Raw genomic sequence first — 17555 nt, 5'->3', positions numbered from 1 at the left:
AGTTGCTGAGGTGAATTACTTTACACCCTCTCTGGCACGGAAACCACTTGAAACACAACTTAAAATGCATGAAGGGGTGGGCCTCTTCTAAATGGCAAATTTCCTACGTGGATTAGCATACCACTTGAAAACAGATACTGTAGTGATCTCACAAGCAGAGATTCTGTGATATATAAATATATACAGTGCTTTTTTTGCAAAAAAAAAAAAAAAAAAAAGGTGCCGGAACTCACACACATTATACAACCCACCTTGCCTACCCTACAAGGTTCCATCCAAAAAAGGTGCTGGAACTCCGTTCTGGGTGTTCTATGACAAAAAAAAGCCCTGACTATATATATATAAATACATGTATGCATGCACATTGGAGAACTGTGGCTGTACTCCCTGCACTTGTCTTAATCAGAATAAAGCTGGAAGGGATCTTGGAGGTCTTCTAGTCCAACCCCCTGCTCAAGCAGGAGATCCTATAACATTTCAGACAAGTGGCTGTCGAGTCTCTTCTTAAAAATCTCCAGTGATGAAGCACCCACAGCATCTGAAGGCAAGCTATTCCACTGGTTAATTGCCATCACTGTTAGGAAGTTTCTTCTCAATTCCAGGTTGCTTCTCTCCTTGATTAGTTTCCATCCATTGTTTCTTATCTTGCCTCCTACAGATCACAACACACCTGAAAATGCAGTCATGGTGTGTGGTGGATTTTTTAATACATCCCATGGAGTTTGTGAAACAGAAAGCCATCACTTCAAATACAGAGTCCCGTACTTTCTATTAAATCATGGGATGACTAACGAAAGACAAAAGAACAGATCTTTTAGGTTCTTCCTTTGCAATAAAGATGAATTGGTGTACCCAGCAGACATAAATTAGCTTTCCTCACTCAGGCCACGCAGAAAGGCAGGCTTTCTTTAGAGCTGTTGGCATAGTTTTCTTCTTCCAGGCTGCTGTTGAAACTTCTCATTAAATGAAATGGCCTCCAGTCTTGGTTCCCATGAAAATTCTTTTATAGCTTCCTTAAAAATAATAAAAAGGGTAGACTATTTGGAAAAAAACAAACCTGGTTGTGTCAATGAGATTTTTAATGATCTTTCTGCCTTCTTTTATAACATGCAATAGACACTGATGCCAGACAAGCAAGTTGTTATGGGAAATGATGAGATTACCTTTGTATCTTATGGTCATGAGGTTCTAAGGCAGGGGTGTCAAACTCGCAACGTCACGTGATGTGTCACAACGTATCGCAACTTTTTTTTCCATTGGCGGCAATGGGGTGGGTGCGGTTTCACCAGGACGCATCCGGCAGTTTGACACCCCTGTTCTAAGGAATACTGAAAGGCCCTTGTCTGGGGATGGGGGTAGGAGGAGGTAGCTGAAGAGAGAGAAACCATCAATTCCTTTGGTATGGATCAGAAAAAGCCATCTACCGATAGCTATTTATCCCTAGGCCAGGGGTAGGCAACCTTGGCTCTTTTATGACTTGTGGACTTCAACTCCCAGAATTCCTGAGCCAGCATGGCTCAACATGGAAACCTCTCCCTGTCCCCTCAGCATGGCTGGCTCAGGAATTCTGGGAGTTGAAGTCCACGAGTCATAAAAGAGCCAACGTTGCCTACCCCTGCCCTAGGCCAAAGGATGATTTGAGGTAGAAGATCCAGCCCTGCAGCTAGGCAGATAAGAGCAGTGGCCTGCTTGAACCAGAGTCTCCATTGTACATTGTGTAGGGCTCCGGGTTGGATATGCAGAACAATCATCACAGTAAATAAAATGAAGGAGAACTGCTTCTTTTCGTCCTGTAATAAAAGATTAGCTGTTTGACACCTCAGCACAAGGGAGTTTCCATTCATTCAGTTTTGGGTATGAATACAAACACAAAATATTTTTTATAATGTAATAAAAGAGGCACAGTTCCCATTCTGTTTATTCATAATGCAGCTATTTCCAGATTAGTCTATTATTAGATGCCAAGGCTGGAGAAGCAGGTCAGACTGCTTATCCCTCCAGGTCTCTGTTACCTACTCTGCTAGCAGATGGCTCTTGGTGGCACACTTCCAATCACAGAGAGGCAGTGATTACATCTGGCGCTTTCAGCATGCAAATCAAATCTCTGCTAAAAGCAGACTTTTTCTACTTCCCCTTTTTTCATAGTAATTTTATTAAAAATGACAATTAAAAAGAGAAAAACTAATACAAACTAAAAAAAATGAAAGGATAAAAAATAGAAAGCACAGGAAAAAATAGAAAAAAATAAGAATATAGTAAAGAATAAGAAATTAAAGAAATAGTTTCCCTTCAAATAGTGCATAAACAATTTTAGTAACTTAATCTCCTCCCAAAATAAAACAAATAATTTCTTCCCATATCCCATCTCTTATCTATAAACAAAATCCTTAAAGCGTCACCATTTCAGTTCTGATCAGCAAAAGTCCTTTGAGGGTTAAATGTTATCTATTTTAATCTTGATCAAATAAACCAATTTTATATTGCTTTTCTTTCTTTTTTAACAATCTTGATCTTTGCGCATTTCAAATGTCCTAAAGTATTATTTCATTTTTTCTTCTCACAAAATACTTCAAAGTTTTAACAAGCCTCTTTTGTAAACCCAATACAGGAAAATTGTCCAGGCCAGTCTCTTGATTTGTATCTGTCCGGCACAAAAAATCAGGTCCACATGTGAAGGTTCAAATTAAATGATTTATTACTAAGCCTATGCCCGGGAATCTTCTCAAATAATAGCCAGCACCTAGTTTAGGGATAGAAAAAGGCCAATGGCATTTGAGAGTGGTGGCGGTTGTAATGATGTAATGATTCTAAACTGATGCCTTTTTTAATCCCTTCGACTCTGCCAGTTCTTCTCCTACAATATCCCTTTTAATTATTAAGATATCAGATGGTTTCTTTTGTATGTTCATTGTAGCATCGTTTTCCTTATCGTTCTTAAATCTGTCATTTTTAAATCCACTTTCAGATTAGTGTCAATCTTATGAGTCAATCTAGAGGCAGACACTTTTAAAATTGACTTCTGAGTCCATATCCTTCAATAGTTAAATGTTTAAATATTTTGCTTCATTCTGTATTAGTAAGTCAAACTGAAGTCTTCTTCTTTAATTGTAATCTTCAGTTTCTTTTGGTTCCCCTTATTATTTAGAGTTTCTTATCACTTTTTAAAAACAGAATTCAAAACAAAAAACATTTCCCCACAGGAAGGATTCTTATAATTAATTCGAAAATCCAATTTTAAATATATCTGGACCCTTAATCTATTACTTTCCAAAATCAAAGTTCTAATCACCCTTTTGTTGTAGAATAGAATAGAATAATCAGTTGGAAGGGACCCTGGAGGTTTTCTAGTCCAACCCCCTGCTTAGGCAGGAAACCCTATACCATTTCAGACAAACGGTTGTCCAATCTATTCTTAAAATCTTCCAGTGTTGGAGTATTCACAACTTCTGGAGGCAAGTTGTTCCATCGATTAATTGTTCTGTCAGGAAATTTCTTCTCAGTTCTAGGTTGCTTCTCTCCTTGATTAGTTTCCATCCATTGTTCCTTGTCCTACCTTCAGGTGCTTTGCAGAAGAGCTTGACTCCCTCTTCTTTGTGGCAACCCCTGAGATATTGGAACACTGCTATCATGTTACCCCTAGTTAGTGCTTTTTTTGGGGAAAAAAAAGGTGCCAGAACTCACATATGTCATACAACCCGCTTTGCCTACCCTACAAGGTTTACCTTTATAGTTGAAAAAAAGTCCCTTCAATTTTTAGTGTATCAAAAAGACTAGGATTTTGTTCAAGGCAACTCTGGAAAATCCATCAAAGAAAGGTGCCAGAACTCTGTTCTGGTGCATTCTGACAAAAAAAAAAAAGCCCTGCCCCTAGTCCTTCTTTTTATTAAACTAGACATACCCAATTTCAGCAACCATTCTTTGTATGTTTTAGTCTCCAGTCCCGATCATTTTTGTTGGCTCTTCTCTGCACCCTTTCTAGAGTCTCAACTTCTTTTTTAACATCGTGGTGACCAAAACTGGATGCAGTATTCCAAATGTGATCTTACCAAGGATTTTAAAGTGGTATTAACACTTCACATGATCTTGATTCTATCCCTGTTAATGCAGCTTAGCACTGTGTTGGCTTTTTTGGCAGCTGCAGCACACTGCTGGCTCATATTTAAGTGATTGTCCACTAGGACTCCGAGATCCCTCTCACAGTTACTATTGAGGTACCACCTATACCAGTGGTGGCGAACCTATGGCACGGGTGCCAGAGGCGGCACTCAGAGCCCTCTCTGTGGGCACGCGCGCTGTCACCCCAGTCCTAGGCCTTCAGCTGGGTTTTATAAACCTTTTCGCTTTAGGCCTCCGCTGCCGTGTGCAAAAAAAAAAAAAAAAAAGGTTCAATCAATTTCAACTTCTCACAGGGAAAAAAAAGATCTTACAAAGTTGGAATTAACTGAACTTTTTAGTCCCACCCAGTCTGCTGTTACCACTGCAGCCACACCCACCCAATGGGCCACACCCACCCAGCACCCGACGATGCATAAGTGGGTTTTGGGTTGCAGTTTGGGCACTCGGTCTCTAAAAGGTTCGCCATCACTGACCTATACTGTACCTGTGTATTTAGTTTTTCTTGCCTAAATGTAGAACCTTACTTTTTTCACCATTGAATTTCATTTTGTTAGATAGTGCCCAATGTTCAAGTCTGTCCAGATCCTCCTGTATCTTAAGCCTATCTTCTGGAGTATTGGCTATTCCTGCCAGCTTGGTGTCATCTGCAAATTTGATGAGTTCCCCATCTATTCCCTCGTCCAAATCATTGATGAAGATGTTGAAGAGCGCTGGGCCCAGAACAGAGCCCTGGGGCACCCCACTACACACTTCCCTCCATGTAGATGCAGTTCCACTGAGGACCACTCGCTGAGTATGGCCGGTCAGCCAGCTACGGATCCATCTGGTGGTGATGCTGTCTAACCCACATTTTTCTATCTTATCTAGTAGTAAGTTGTTTATTTCAAAAGGAAAAAAAGTTAGTCCTTAAACATATATTGAAATTTTATTTCACTAAGTATTGCTGAAAACAAACCTAGTGCTGTAAAACGTGTCAATTCAAAGGTTCCTAATGACAGAAAGTTAACAAACAATGTCCAAAAGCGATTAGAAAAGGAAGTATACAAATCCAGTCTCTTTTTACAAAGGAGGAAATCATAGTTTCGGAGATATGGTTATTCCCTCATCTCACATAACTGCAGTATTTTTAAAGAGATCTGAGACAAAAGATGGGAGACAAAACAAATCTCACCAGACAGAACTTTTAGTAGGACTGGAAAAAAAAAATCTTTATAACCCCAAACGCTGCTGAATTATTCTGGAGTTCAAACATCTACATGTTTCTGTACCCAGATTCTTAGCATAAGAGACATCTATATTAAATATGTAGTAAATCATCTTCAATTTTAATTAGCCTATTATTTTAAAAATATGTAGCTTCTATTAACTAAGAACGCACTTCCTTCCTTATGTAGCAGAGTATCAACGGGGATTTTGAAAAAAACAAATTCAGGGAGCAAAATTTGCTGCCACTTTTTATTTTAAAACTAGGTGTACCCGGCCACGCGTTGCTGTGGCTCAATCTGGTAAAAGCGTGTGTTGCTTTTACGTCCAACGGATGGTGCTGTTTTTTAAAAAAGCATGTTTTTACCTGTCACAGGTGTGACATCTATATAATATAGGTATATAAAAACACGCACATATTCGAATGCAACGTTGTGTCAAAATTTCAAAGCAATCAGTGAAGAACTTTCGGAGATTTAAGATTTTGAACAAACGAACATTTACATTTTTATTTATATAGATGAGTGTACAATCTGTGTCCCTCAGAACCACTTAAATTACTATTCAACAGTAGTATTTGGAGAAATTAAAAATATTATATGAATCAAGTCCGTCCAACCTTGGCAACTCTAAGAGTTGTGGACTTCAACTCCAAGAATTCCAGTCAATCATGCCAGCAGTGGAATTCTGGGAGCTGAAGTCTACAGGTCTTAAGTTGCCAAGTTTGGACACCTCTGATATAAATGGACTCATGTTTATGAAAATACTGAATCTTTAATTTTAGGGTCTATCTATGGCCCAGGGCCCATAGCATAATATTGTGAGCCCCACCCCCAAGGAAGCTTTGGCTACTCTGCAGTTTTAATAAACACACTTAAAGATCTGGTCTGAAACCAAATTTGCCTTTTAAGTGATAGCTACCACCTTAAAGATGATCCCTTGCCCCTAAACCAGGTGTGTCCAACTGGCAGCCTATGGGCGGCATGCAGCCCTGGATAGCTAGTAATGCAGCCCCGAAGTTTGTTATTTATATATATTAACTATATGTCCAGGGGTAGGCAACCTTGGCTCTTTTATGACTCGTGGACTTCAACTCCCAGAATTCCTGAGCCAGCATGTCCACGAGTCATAAAAGAGCCAAGGTTGCCTACCCTTGGACATATAACAATTCGTTTAGTGATCATTCAAAGTTACAATGGCACCCAAAAAAATGATTTATGACTGTTTTATCACACAACTGTTGCAGCATCCCCGTGGTCACGTAATCGAAATTCGGATGCTTGGCAACTGGTTCATGAGTTACAGTATCCCTGGATCACGTGATCACCTGCAACCTTCTGACAAGCAAAATCAATGGGGAAGCCGGATTCACTTAACAACTTTGTTACTAACTTAACAACTGTGGCAAGAAAGTTCATAAAATGGGGCACAAGTCATTTAACAACTGTCTTGCTTAGCAACAAAATTTTGGGCTCAATTGTGGTCATAAGTCAAGGACTGCTTGTATGCAGCCCAAGACAATTCAGACAAGGCAAAAGGTAGACACGCCTGCTCTAAACCTTGCAATAAGGCACATACATGCCGATAAAAAAAATCAAAAGCCAAGCCTCTTGGCTTCTGGGAACTGGAAATGGGAGGAGGCCATTTCTGTCATGCCCAGAGGGATGTCAAACGGTCATGAGTCATTCCTGCCCAGGGGCAACACCTAGCTGTGACATCTTGGCTGTTCTTGAAATGTGTCCAGAGAAGGAAGTGAATAAGGAAGGATGGGGCCAACCCTAACTTCTAATTTTAGATCTAGAACGAGCTTAAGAGGTCACTGAGTCATCTCTAAATCAGCTTCCAGTCTAACAAATTATCTTGTATTTGTCCTGAGGGTGAAGGGACAAGGGCTGTGCTATATTAAGCCAGAAGGCTTAACACACAACAAACAAATTAAGGAAGCCTCTTTTGAGTTGGGTTCCGGAGGTCAAGGCCATGGAGAGAAGATGGGGAGATGATGGGATGGATTTATAGTACTGTATACCAGGAACAATCTCAGTGGCCACACCTAAGTAGCACATCCACGCAACGATCTTCTTCAACGGCAACTCCACAATTACCACATGCTGAAAATACCTCTGACTATGGAGAGTCTGTAGAACCACTAATAGATGTGTCCTCCAGGGTTTTATCTAACTCAGGTGGGCAATTATGGCAACTCTGACCTGTGGGCTTCAATTCCCAGAATTCCTGAGCCAGCATGGCTGGCTCAGGAATTCTGGGAGTTGAAGTCCATAGGTTGTAAAATCGCCATAACTGCCCACCCTGATCTAACTCAATGTTAACCCTCTACTTTTTCAGAAATGGAAGTCCAACACAACTGGAGAGCACATGGTTGAGGAAGGACCACCTACAGCTCTCTTGTATCCCTACCTTCAGACAGGCATTGGGTAACTGATGGAGAAATGATAGTATTCAAATACCAATTTTAAAATTGTGTTTATTATATTCAAACACGGTAATTTAAATTCCCTGTTCTTTAAAACAATGGCAGCTGCGCTGCTGAATAAACAAGTACAATATAGAGACTTCTTTGGAAAAAAAATACTCATGCGATATTGCACATTTAAGTTTCTCTGCATTTTTCTTCTGGTTTTTGTTGGCAATGCAGCCATATAGAAAATACTTCTGTTATGTACAGATATTTATGGAGGGAGGGAGGGAGGGGAGTCCCTGGACTAGGACAGGTGGAGGGAAGAAAAGTGGGGGAATGGGAAGAAGGGGCCATGGCAGAAGAGGGAGGGATTTATTTATTTTGGCAAAGGAATCTTGGCTCATGATAGCGCAGGAAAAAAACACACACACACAAACAGGATTTTCAGGGTAGTACTTTGGACCCGTTTTTTCTCTTGGAGTTACTTCTAGCCCTCAGTTTCACTTTGAAGTACTTCTAGCCCTCAGTTTTAACATTGAAAGTATTGGATTGCATGCGTGCAGGAAGCAAAATATGGGACAGCCACTAAGCTGGAACTCCAGATTACTTCTGGGAGACAAATGGTGCCCAGGGAGCTAGAAAATGAAAGGTCAAGGAGGCACAGCTCCTGGAGAAGCAGGAGTGAAGGCTGGCAATTTATGTAACCGTGTCAAGTGTGGGCTTTGGCTATGGCCTCTCTTATTGGCTTCAAACCTCACCGCGACAGTGCCAGCAGCATCAGCATCACCAGGCTGGGTGTGGGCAGAAGGCTATGGTCCAAATGGCAGGAGGGAGGGAGGAAGAGGCAGGTTTCCTTTGGCCTGAGTTAGGTGCAATCCTGAAAAACCCACCTAACTTTATGGACATTCAAAGACCAGAGAGGGGACAACCCAATCTTTGCACCCAAGTGTTAAGATGCAAAGAGAAAGGAGCAGAAACTCCACAGCACTGCTGCCTCTCTCGCCCCACCACTGACATTCACCCTCATCCTCCACAGCTGATCAGGCATGACTCTCAAGCCTCCCCTGATGAATGACCAAGAGGTTCTCTCACAGCTTTGGCCTGGCCAAGACTGCCATGGATCGCTGCTGCAATCCGGCTGCTCACTTCTTTTAGCTTTGCAAAGACCAGATGCCACCCTCCGTCCGATCCATTAATGCTGGCCAGCCTCTTGCAGCCTTTGCTGGTCAGGATGGTGCTGACCACCCAACGGCATGGCCACTACTGGCTAACTTGTCTCTTGGGCTGCCAAGCTTAACCGTAAGGGACACCCTAAGGCAGTGGTTCTCAACCTGTGGGTCGGGACCCCATTTGGGGTCGATCGACCATTTCACGGGGGTCGCCAAGCAAGGCTGTCCGCCATTTTTTTGTCCGCCATTTTTTTTGTCCACCATTTTTTTCCCCTTTTCCGGTGGGTGCCTTATTTCCCTTGGGCTGGGCCAGCTGGTGGTCGGCCTGCTCCGTCTCTGCCACTTGCCAGCTACGCCTCGGCCGGCGCAGGGGGCAGAACCACGCATGCGCGGCGCTCCCGGGCAGGGAAAGTCCTCGACTTACGACCGGTTGGGTAGTCCTCGACTTACGACTGGTTTAGTCCTCGACTTACGACCGGTTTAGTCCTCGACGTACGACTGGTTGGGGTCGCGGCATTAAAAAGGTTGAGAACCACTGCCCTAAGGACCTGGTTGTCAAGAAGGCCTGTTAATCCCACTTCCCCACAGCAACAACGCTGGCCACCCGGCTCCCTATGGTTTCCCAGAAAGACTGGTTCCTATCATCCCTATGCCCCTTGTTCCCTGGAGGAAAAAGCAACAAAGCAAAGAGCGTCACTGAAGGAAGCCACAAAATAAATACTGTCTCTGGGAAGGGGAAGGGCTGGGGGAGGAGAAGCAGGCGTCGAGACAAACTTCTGGGGAAAACAATAGTTGGTGGGGCCTATTTGGCCGAGCCTCAGAACAGCCCACGTCTGGAGTGTCTGGGTGGTGAGAGGAAGGGGACCAACCCTATCCTCACGTACTGTATTTCTCCTGCCCCTGCTCAGGATCTTGGTACATGTGGTGGTGGTGGTGGTGGTGTGTGTGGAGGAAGGTCCCTGCTTCACACAGAAACCGGGGGACAGTGACAGCAGCTGGTGGTCACTTGGAGAGCTTGCTGATCACACGAATAAGAGCGGCGTTTTCGTCTTTAAGACGCTGGTTGTCGGCCTTCAAATCTGAAAGAGCCTGTGAGGGGAAAGGCAGATACGAAGTCAAACTCCCAAGGCACTTCTTTCTGGTTACAGGTAGTCCCTGACTTACAACCATTCGTTTAATGACTGTTCAAACTGACAACGGCACTGAAATAAGTGACTTAGGACTGCTCTTCACACTTACAACCGTCGCAGCATCCCCATGGTCACATGACCAAAATTTACATGGCAACTGGCATGTATTTATGAGGGTTACAGTAATAATGGGATCATGTGATCCCCTTTTGCAACCTTCTGACAAGCAAAGTCAGTGGGGAAGCTAGAAGTTGTTCACTTAACAACCATGATACTAAATTAACAACTGAAGTGATTCACTTAACTGTGGCAAGAAAGGTCTTAAAATGTGGCAAAGCTCACTTAACAATGGTCCTATTTAGCAACAGAAATGCTGGGTTCAATTGTGGTCGTAAGCTGAGGACTATCTGTATCTTCCTTCAGAGAATTTAAGGCTACGGTGTGCATTTTGGTGTTACTCCCCAATCTTGTCTCTTAGCCTCTTTTCTCATTTTTAAAACGGACACCCTGCCTTTTGGCCAACATGGGTGCAAACAAAGCAGTACGCAGTGTGAGAACTCCAAGAACGCCCATTTATCAGGAGCACTTTTTTCTGTTCCTTGTTCAAACGCACAATGCCACGCGCACACACTTTCTCTGAGTTTTAAGGATCGGTCATTTTTCTACGTGCAAATTGTTGGTCTTGGTGGTGGGTTCCGTTCCAGCTCCAGGGTTTTAGGAATAATCTGTTCAAAGGGGCAGGTAGGAGCAATACTATACCTTGTGGTGTGACTGTGACTGAATTATACCTGTATTGCAAACCTATTTCCTCCCTGCCAACTCCTCCTTCCTTGCTCCCAGCCAGGCTACCATTCAACCAGAGCAGGGACTCCTTCAACAAGAGAAGAATCACCTTCAATTCTTCCTCCAGCTCAGCAGCTTTCCTTTCCAAAGCTCGACGCTCCTGGTTTGGGACAGGTGGGACAAAGAGATGAAGTAAGAGTGGATGCAGGAAAGGAATCCTAAGCATGCTTTTATGCTGAGAGGGGAGAAATCAATCTCTGTAGAATAAAACTGGGTGCGTTTAATCTTGTGCCTTTTAGAATTCCTACAGGCCATACATACTGGTCAATTTTTTGTAACAGAAGAGGAGATAGCCAGGAACTGCTCTCCTTCTAGGGGAGATGCAAATAATCTAGGTTAACAGTGTACACTCTTTCCTTGAAACCCCAGCCTTTAGTACAGGGGTGTCAAACTCAATTTCATTGAGGGCCGCATCAGCATTACGGTTGCCCTCTGGGGGACCGGGTGGGTGTGGCCAGGGTGGGTGCAGCCTACTGGATGGGCGTGGATGGAGTGGGTGTGGCCTACTGGGTGAGCGTGGCCAGTTCTACATCATTCGCATCAAGGGTGCCTGTGGGGGCCTGGGCAGGAGTGGAACAGATCCAAGGGTCTCTGGCAGAAGGGGGTGGGACCGGGGCAAGTGCCAAGGCATGGTCCACTGGGGCAAGTGCCAAGATGGCCACCACAAAATTGTACATTAGCTTTCGGCTGGCCTGGGCCAGGGTGAAGGCAGCGGGGGCCGTTCCCTCACTGTTTCCAGGATGGCTTCGCGGGCCACATGAAACCACTTCGCGGGCCGCATCCGGCTCCCGGGCCTTGTGTTTGACATGTCTGCTTTAGTACGTGTAAAAATGCCCAGTCAGTTACTGCCTTCTCCTCAACAGCATAGTTGCCTCACTGACAGGCTTCTCCCCAAAGGTGGCATCAACCTGTTTGATAGGTCAGTTCTGGCAATGCAGGAGAGGGGAAGGAATAGGGAGGAGGGAACAAATACTTACAAATCTCTCTAGTTCTAGAAGAGCCGGTCGTTCAGCAAAGCGCTCCTGCCTCTGGCCAGGGCAGACAACATACAAAAAAAGACTCAAAATCATTTCTGTGCTTACTTTTTAAACATGTATTATAACCCTCCCCCTTGCAGATCTGAAGACAGGATATGACTGGTAAAATAATAATAAACCATACAATACAGCAATACACAACCTAGAGAAGATAGGAACGTGAACCTCAGGGACAGAAGTGGGTTATCATTGGGGGGGGGGGCATCACTGAAAATCCAGACATGCACCTCATCTGAAGATCACACTCTACAAGCAAGTTCATAGATGGAAAGGCTGGATTAATGTCGTCTGGACTAGGAGGAGGGCTATGCATGCATTTCTAGCAAACCATTTTACATCTGTCGGTCCTTAAGTCACTTTCTTAAAGATTTCCACAGGTGAACCAGAATTGCAAATACTGGGAAAAACAGCAGTCAACCAAGACTACTCAGTACAGTTACTGAGACTTTTTTTAAAAAATTCATTCCAGGTTAATTGCAAAGATGGAAATCTAAAGCAAATATACACTAAAGCTATGTATTTTATTTATTTGTTAACTTTATAGCTGACCTTTCATTCTGGAGGTCAAATAATGTAATGGCATGTAAGAATGATGGGGGGGGGGGGAAGGAGATGCTGCCTAGGCCAGGGGTAGGCAACCGTGGCTCTTTTATGACTCGTGGACTTCAACTCCCAGAATTCCTGAGCCAGCCATGCTGGCTCAGGAATTCTGGGAGTTGAAGTCCACAAATCATAAAAGAGCCAAGGTTGCCTACCCCTGGCCTAGGGAATAGTTAGATAAGAGGGAGCATAGCCCACAGCTGCATAGTGGGCAGAGCAAGAAGCTCAAAAGGGACCCTCCTTATGTCACTAAAGGTGACAGCGGGAGAATTGTACTTTCAGACTTGCACAAGATTTTGTTAACGGAGCTTTTCAATAAAGTGGCATTAGATTATCTGGCCTGTTTCCTTTCTGGCCTACCTGGTAGGCTGAACAGGAGGCATATACGGTGCTCCCTCCTCCCACATTTGCCCACAACAGCCCTAAGAGGTAGAAAGCAAGAGATCGTGAGTTCAAGCTTTGCCTTAGCCATGAAAGCCAGCTGGATGACCTTGGGCCAGTCGCTCTCTCTCTCTCTCAAGTCCAACTTACTTCGGAGGGTTGTTGTGGTGGAGCAAATAGGAGGAAGGTGTGTTGTGTATGTTCGCAGCCTTGAGTTATTTGTAAACATAATAAAGGTGGGATATAAATAAAGAAAAGTAATTGGCCTGGATACTTAGAGAACTTCTGTTGCATAGGGTGGACCTGAGTATCCCCTGCTCCTGCTCCTAGATCTTAAGCACATCACCCCACATTCTGTATCCCAATAACTCTAACCCTAGATTTTGGCTCTACGTTCTCTCCAATCTTCACCAGAGTTGCCTGCTAATGCTCTCAGTCCCAATATGCCTCTTCAGCCCTCCCCCTTCCCCCTCCAGCTCTCCCATGAAGGGCCCACCTTGCCCTGCCCCGTACCTGGGTCACTCTTTCCAGCTCCAGCTTAATCTGCGTGAGTTGGAGCTGCGCCTCCTGCAACTGTTCCTTCAGCTTTTCATTCTCAATCAAGAGATCTTCATACAGCTTAAAGACGCAGGTGGGTGGGTGGGGGAGGGAAGGAAAAGAAAAAGGAGGCAATGAGAAAGATAAGCAAGTGCTAGATACAGCAGCGTTCTCTTTGCAGCTGCTTTTTTTTGCCTGCCCCAGTGAGTGCGAAACCCTCCTTCTCCAAGCACTAACTTTCTTGTAATAATTGTCCGGTTCTTCTCTGCAGCCCGAAGGTGCGCTGCTCCCTCTTTGGCAGCCCGAAGGTGCAGTCCGTTTTGGCAGAAGGCTGTTTAAGTGATCGCTGAAAAGAAGCAGCAGAGGGAGGCGGTGAGCACTGCCCTCTGCTGGCTCCTTTGCACGATGCAAAAGTAATAATAACAATTTAGGTAGGCACAATATTAACTTGGGAGAAAAAGACTGAAAAGGAAAACATAAAGGCCAGTGGTGCTTTAGCAAAACAACAGCAATATATGCCGGTTTCATGTGTTCATGCAGAAATGGGCTTCTTCTAGCCTGGGAGGAGGCTGCTGAGATTGTAGCCAATGGCAAACCTAACATTGCTGGAATAAAACAGGCTTCAGGAGGGGACAAAACGGAAGAAGCATTGTGTAGGGGAAGGGGGGGGTTAGGGTTAGACTGAAGAAACTACTTGGAGAAGCAGTGAAACATTTCAGACCAACAAGAAAAGAAGTCCTAGTGCCCTGACTCAATTTCCAGAAAGTGCAATCATGTGTAGGCAGCCCTGGACTGTGTAGCTGCCAAAGTTTCCCTTGGAGGCTAAAATGCTTGATCCATGTTGTGTATCTGGGTCGTTTAGAGAGAGCATTGTTAAAAGCACTCATTTCACTATGGAATCCCTCCCCCCAGTGCTTCTTCCACTTTGTCCCCTCCTGAAGCTTGTTTCATTCCAGCAATGTTAGGTTTGTCATTGGCTACAATCTCAGCAGCCTCGTCCCAGGCTAAAAGAAACCCATTTCTTCCAGACTCAACTTCCAGACAACTCTATCTGGATGACTGAGAATCTTTATCCACATAGTGATCACAGTTCGTTGCTCCACTACAGGGCAATGACGGTGAATCTTTGACACGTGGGTCATGGGTCACAGGCCATGTCAATTTTGGTGACATGCCAGGCCTCTAGACCAGGGGTCCCCAATCCCCAGTCCATGGCATGCCAATGACCGGTCCGCACAAACGAACAAAGCCCCATCCGCAGGATGCAGGCAGCACACAAAACCAAGCACCCTCCGGTCCGCGGAAAAACCTTTCCCCACGGAACCGGTCCCTGGTGCCCAAAAGGTTGGGGACCTCTGCTCTAGACACTCTGGAAGTTGTGCAAGAGGGCCTTGCTCTCACACGGCCTCTGGAGCCTCTGAAAATCACGGGTGTGATTTTCCACGCTTTTTGGAAGATACAAGGCCACAAAAGAGCCTTCTCCGAAATGTCCAGGCCTCGTGCAATCCAGAGCTGCCTTGGATGGGCGTTTTGAAAAATATTTATAACGACAGCATGTATGTATGTATGTATGTATGTATGTATGTATGTATGTATTGTGTATGTGTGTGTGTATGAGAGACATGATAAATAGATAGATAGATAGATAGATAGATAGATAGATAGATAGATAGATAGATAGATAGATAGATAGATGGATGGATGGATGGATGGATGGATGGATGGATGGATGGAGAAAGAGAGAGAGAGAGAGAGAGAGAGAGAGAGAGAGAGAGAGAGAGAGAGAGAGAGAGAGAGAGAGAGAGAGAGAGAGAGAGAGAGAGAGAGAGAGAGAGAGAGAGAGAGAGAGAGAGAGAGAGAGAGAGAGAGAGAGAGAGAGAGACCAGCAGAGTCAACGTAGGTGTTTTCTGAATTTCTGACATGCTCAGCCTATAAGATTTGCCATCCCTGCTATAGAGGAATCTACCTGCTATGTACAGATGGATCTTCATTGTGGATTTGTTCAGTGTCTTCATCTTCCTCCCCCTAGAGGAAGAAAAAAAAATGCGGTTCAGAGGTTCTCACAGTCAAGGTGGGTGCAGGTAAAAGGCATCCACCACCTTTACTGCAACCTCCTATCTGTATCCTGAACTCCGCCCTTCCTCCAGTGCACTAGCCCGCTTCTTCTGGTGCCCTTCTCTCCTTCACCTCTGAGTTTCCTCCCAGAGCAGTGATGCGCCTCTCTCGCCGGCCTTTCCTGCGGTCTCGGATAGCCAGTCTGTTCCGAAGGTCTGTATCCAGCTCAGAGCCAGCCTTATCGACTTCCGTTCCTGCGGTTTAAAAAAAAACAAAAAACAGGACAGGCAGCTGAGTCTGGGCTGTCCACCTCCCAAGTCCTGAGTGTCAACAACGCGGCACGGAGGAGACGAAAGCTTTAAGACCTCCTCGAGAATGAAACGAGTCAGGGAGAGAATGAAACGAGTCAGGATCGAAGGAGACGAAGGAGCTAGCGCCAGTCCACAGTGAAACATGTCAAGCAGGCAAACTGAAAACGAAGGAGGAAAAAGAAAGAAGGAAATATTCACCTGAACACAAGGGTTACCTTTCTGGAGCTGCGAATTCACCACTAGCGGATTCACAGTATAAACTGAAGAACTGTCTGAACTGGGGAGCCGGAAGCGCCTAGCAGAGTCCTGGAATGAGGCGTTGGGAGAATGAAGTTAGGGAGAATAAGAAGGAAGACCAGTTACAAACCTGCTCAAGGCAACAGGGCCGCCATTTTGCAGAGGGCCAAACTAAAGCCTGGGATGACTGAAAAGGGTGGCGTGATGAGTGTCCCTACTTCACAGGACGTGCCAAAACACACCAGATCCTCAACTGAACCCAGTGCTGGCAGAGACGCACAAGGAAAGCCGCACATTGCGAGTGCCAGGAGCCACCTCCCTCTCCATCCCGCCACAAAGGGTCACTATCCTGCTCAGCCTGGCAATGGCCAGTTGCGTCTTTCTTTTAGAGGCCCTTTGCAAGGATCTGCATCCTGAGCAGCAGGCACGTATACCTGTAAGCCCCCCCCCCCCTTAGATCAGGCCTCATCTTTTCCCTGATCCATTTATCATTAGATCAGGTTCTCTCCTCCTGCCAATGCTGGAGGGGCTTTGAATACAACCCATCCACCTCAAAAGGATCCCTACCGTGGTCTCCTGAGACTGCTGTTCCCCTTCTTTGTCCCGTTTTTCATCCTCCTTGTTCCTTTGTTCTGAAGGAGTTTTGGAATCGCCGGTCCAGCCCATGGTCTTCTCAGCCTCCTTGAGGTCCGTAAGGGTCACTCCCTAAAACGGGCACAGGGAGGCAAAAGGAGGGAGAGAGAAAAGGGAGGGGGGGGGGAGAGGACATGAAGATGGAGGGGAGAGAGAGAGTGTATCCATCAGGAAAATACCTTACCCTTCAGAAGATGCTGATGGGATTGTGGCCAATGGACAGCAAAACTCTTGTGAGGCATTGAGTTAAGCCAAGGAAGCCGTTGCACCCCAACCTGTGGGGCATCACCTTCAAGCCAGTTTTTTTTTTGGGGGGGGGTGCACCAACTCTTACCTGTGTGGAACGCCTGGATTGTCTCATGAGCCTAGAACGGGCTTTTCTTTGGGATTCAGATTCTTCATCTCGCACGGGCGTCTGGTATGACCTAGCAGGATGACCCTGGTGGTTAGGCAGCACGTAAAAGGTTTTTCCTCATGCTTTTTACAGCTTCGAGGAGCCCCGGTTAGTTCCTGCCAAGCCTCGTAGAGCTGTTGCATTGGCAGGACGTCAGGATAGGGAAAGGAAAGGAAAGGAGAGGAAACTCTTACGTTTTGCAAGTGTGTCAGGTAACTTTTGCTTGGCTTCTTTTGACTTTTCCTGGCCAAACACAATGCCTTCCATTTTGCCAAGGAAAGCAGTTAGTCAGACCAGAGAGGTGGAATGAAACGTAAGAGGTGGAGGAGGAAGAAAAAAAGGCAGTGGGCAGAGCCCTTTTAATTCTGCCAAACTCAACAGGACAGAGAGAGCTATCAAGATGGCATACAGGTAGCATCCTGTATGGAGCATGGAGCACAACACAGAAAGGCCGTCCTTCTTCTATTAGACCCAGTGATAGACAAGATCAAAC

General features: G+C 45.1%; 1 protein-coding gene across 1 annotated transcript in view; it reads right to left on the bottom strand.

Moving 5' to 3' along the window:
- Positions 1-9866: 9866 nt before the first annotated feature.
- Positions 9867-17555, bottom strand: part of PPP1R12C (protein phosphatase 1 regulatory subunit 12C) — a 43217-nt gene continuing 35528 nt past the window's right edge. The window contains exons 14-23 of the mRNA XM_029283012.1: positions 17003-17093; positions 16603-16740; positions 16014-16104; positions 15620-15741; positions 15399-15457; positions 13670-13778; positions 13409-13513; positions 11855-11905; positions 10927-10977; positions 9867-9993 (exon numbers count right to left, since the gene is read on the bottom strand). Of these exons, the coding sequence (XP_029138845.1) occupies positions 9907-9993; positions 10927-10977; positions 11855-11905; positions 13409-13513; positions 13670-13778; positions 15399-15457; positions 15620-15741; positions 16014-16104; positions 16603-16740; positions 17003-17093 (904 nt within the window). The 3' untranslated portion in view covers positions 9867-9906. The remainder of the gene's footprint in view (positions 9994-10926; positions 10978-11854; positions 11906-13408; positions 13514-13669; positions 13779-15398; positions 15458-15619; positions 15742-16013; positions 16105-16602; positions 16741-17002; positions 17094-17555) is intronic.

The sequence above is a fragment of the Protobothrops mucrosquamatus genome, unplaced genomic scaffold (assembly GCF_001527695.2).
Source record: "Protobothrops mucrosquamatus isolate PMUCROS unplaced genomic scaffold, P.Mucros_1.0 scaffold8, whole genome shotgun sequence".
In the NCBI taxonomy this organism is placed as follows: Eukaryota; Metazoa; Chordata; class Lepidosauria; order Squamata; family Viperidae; genus Protobothrops; species Protobothrops mucrosquamatus.
This window is presented reverse-complemented; position numbering and strand designations above follow the sequence as displayed.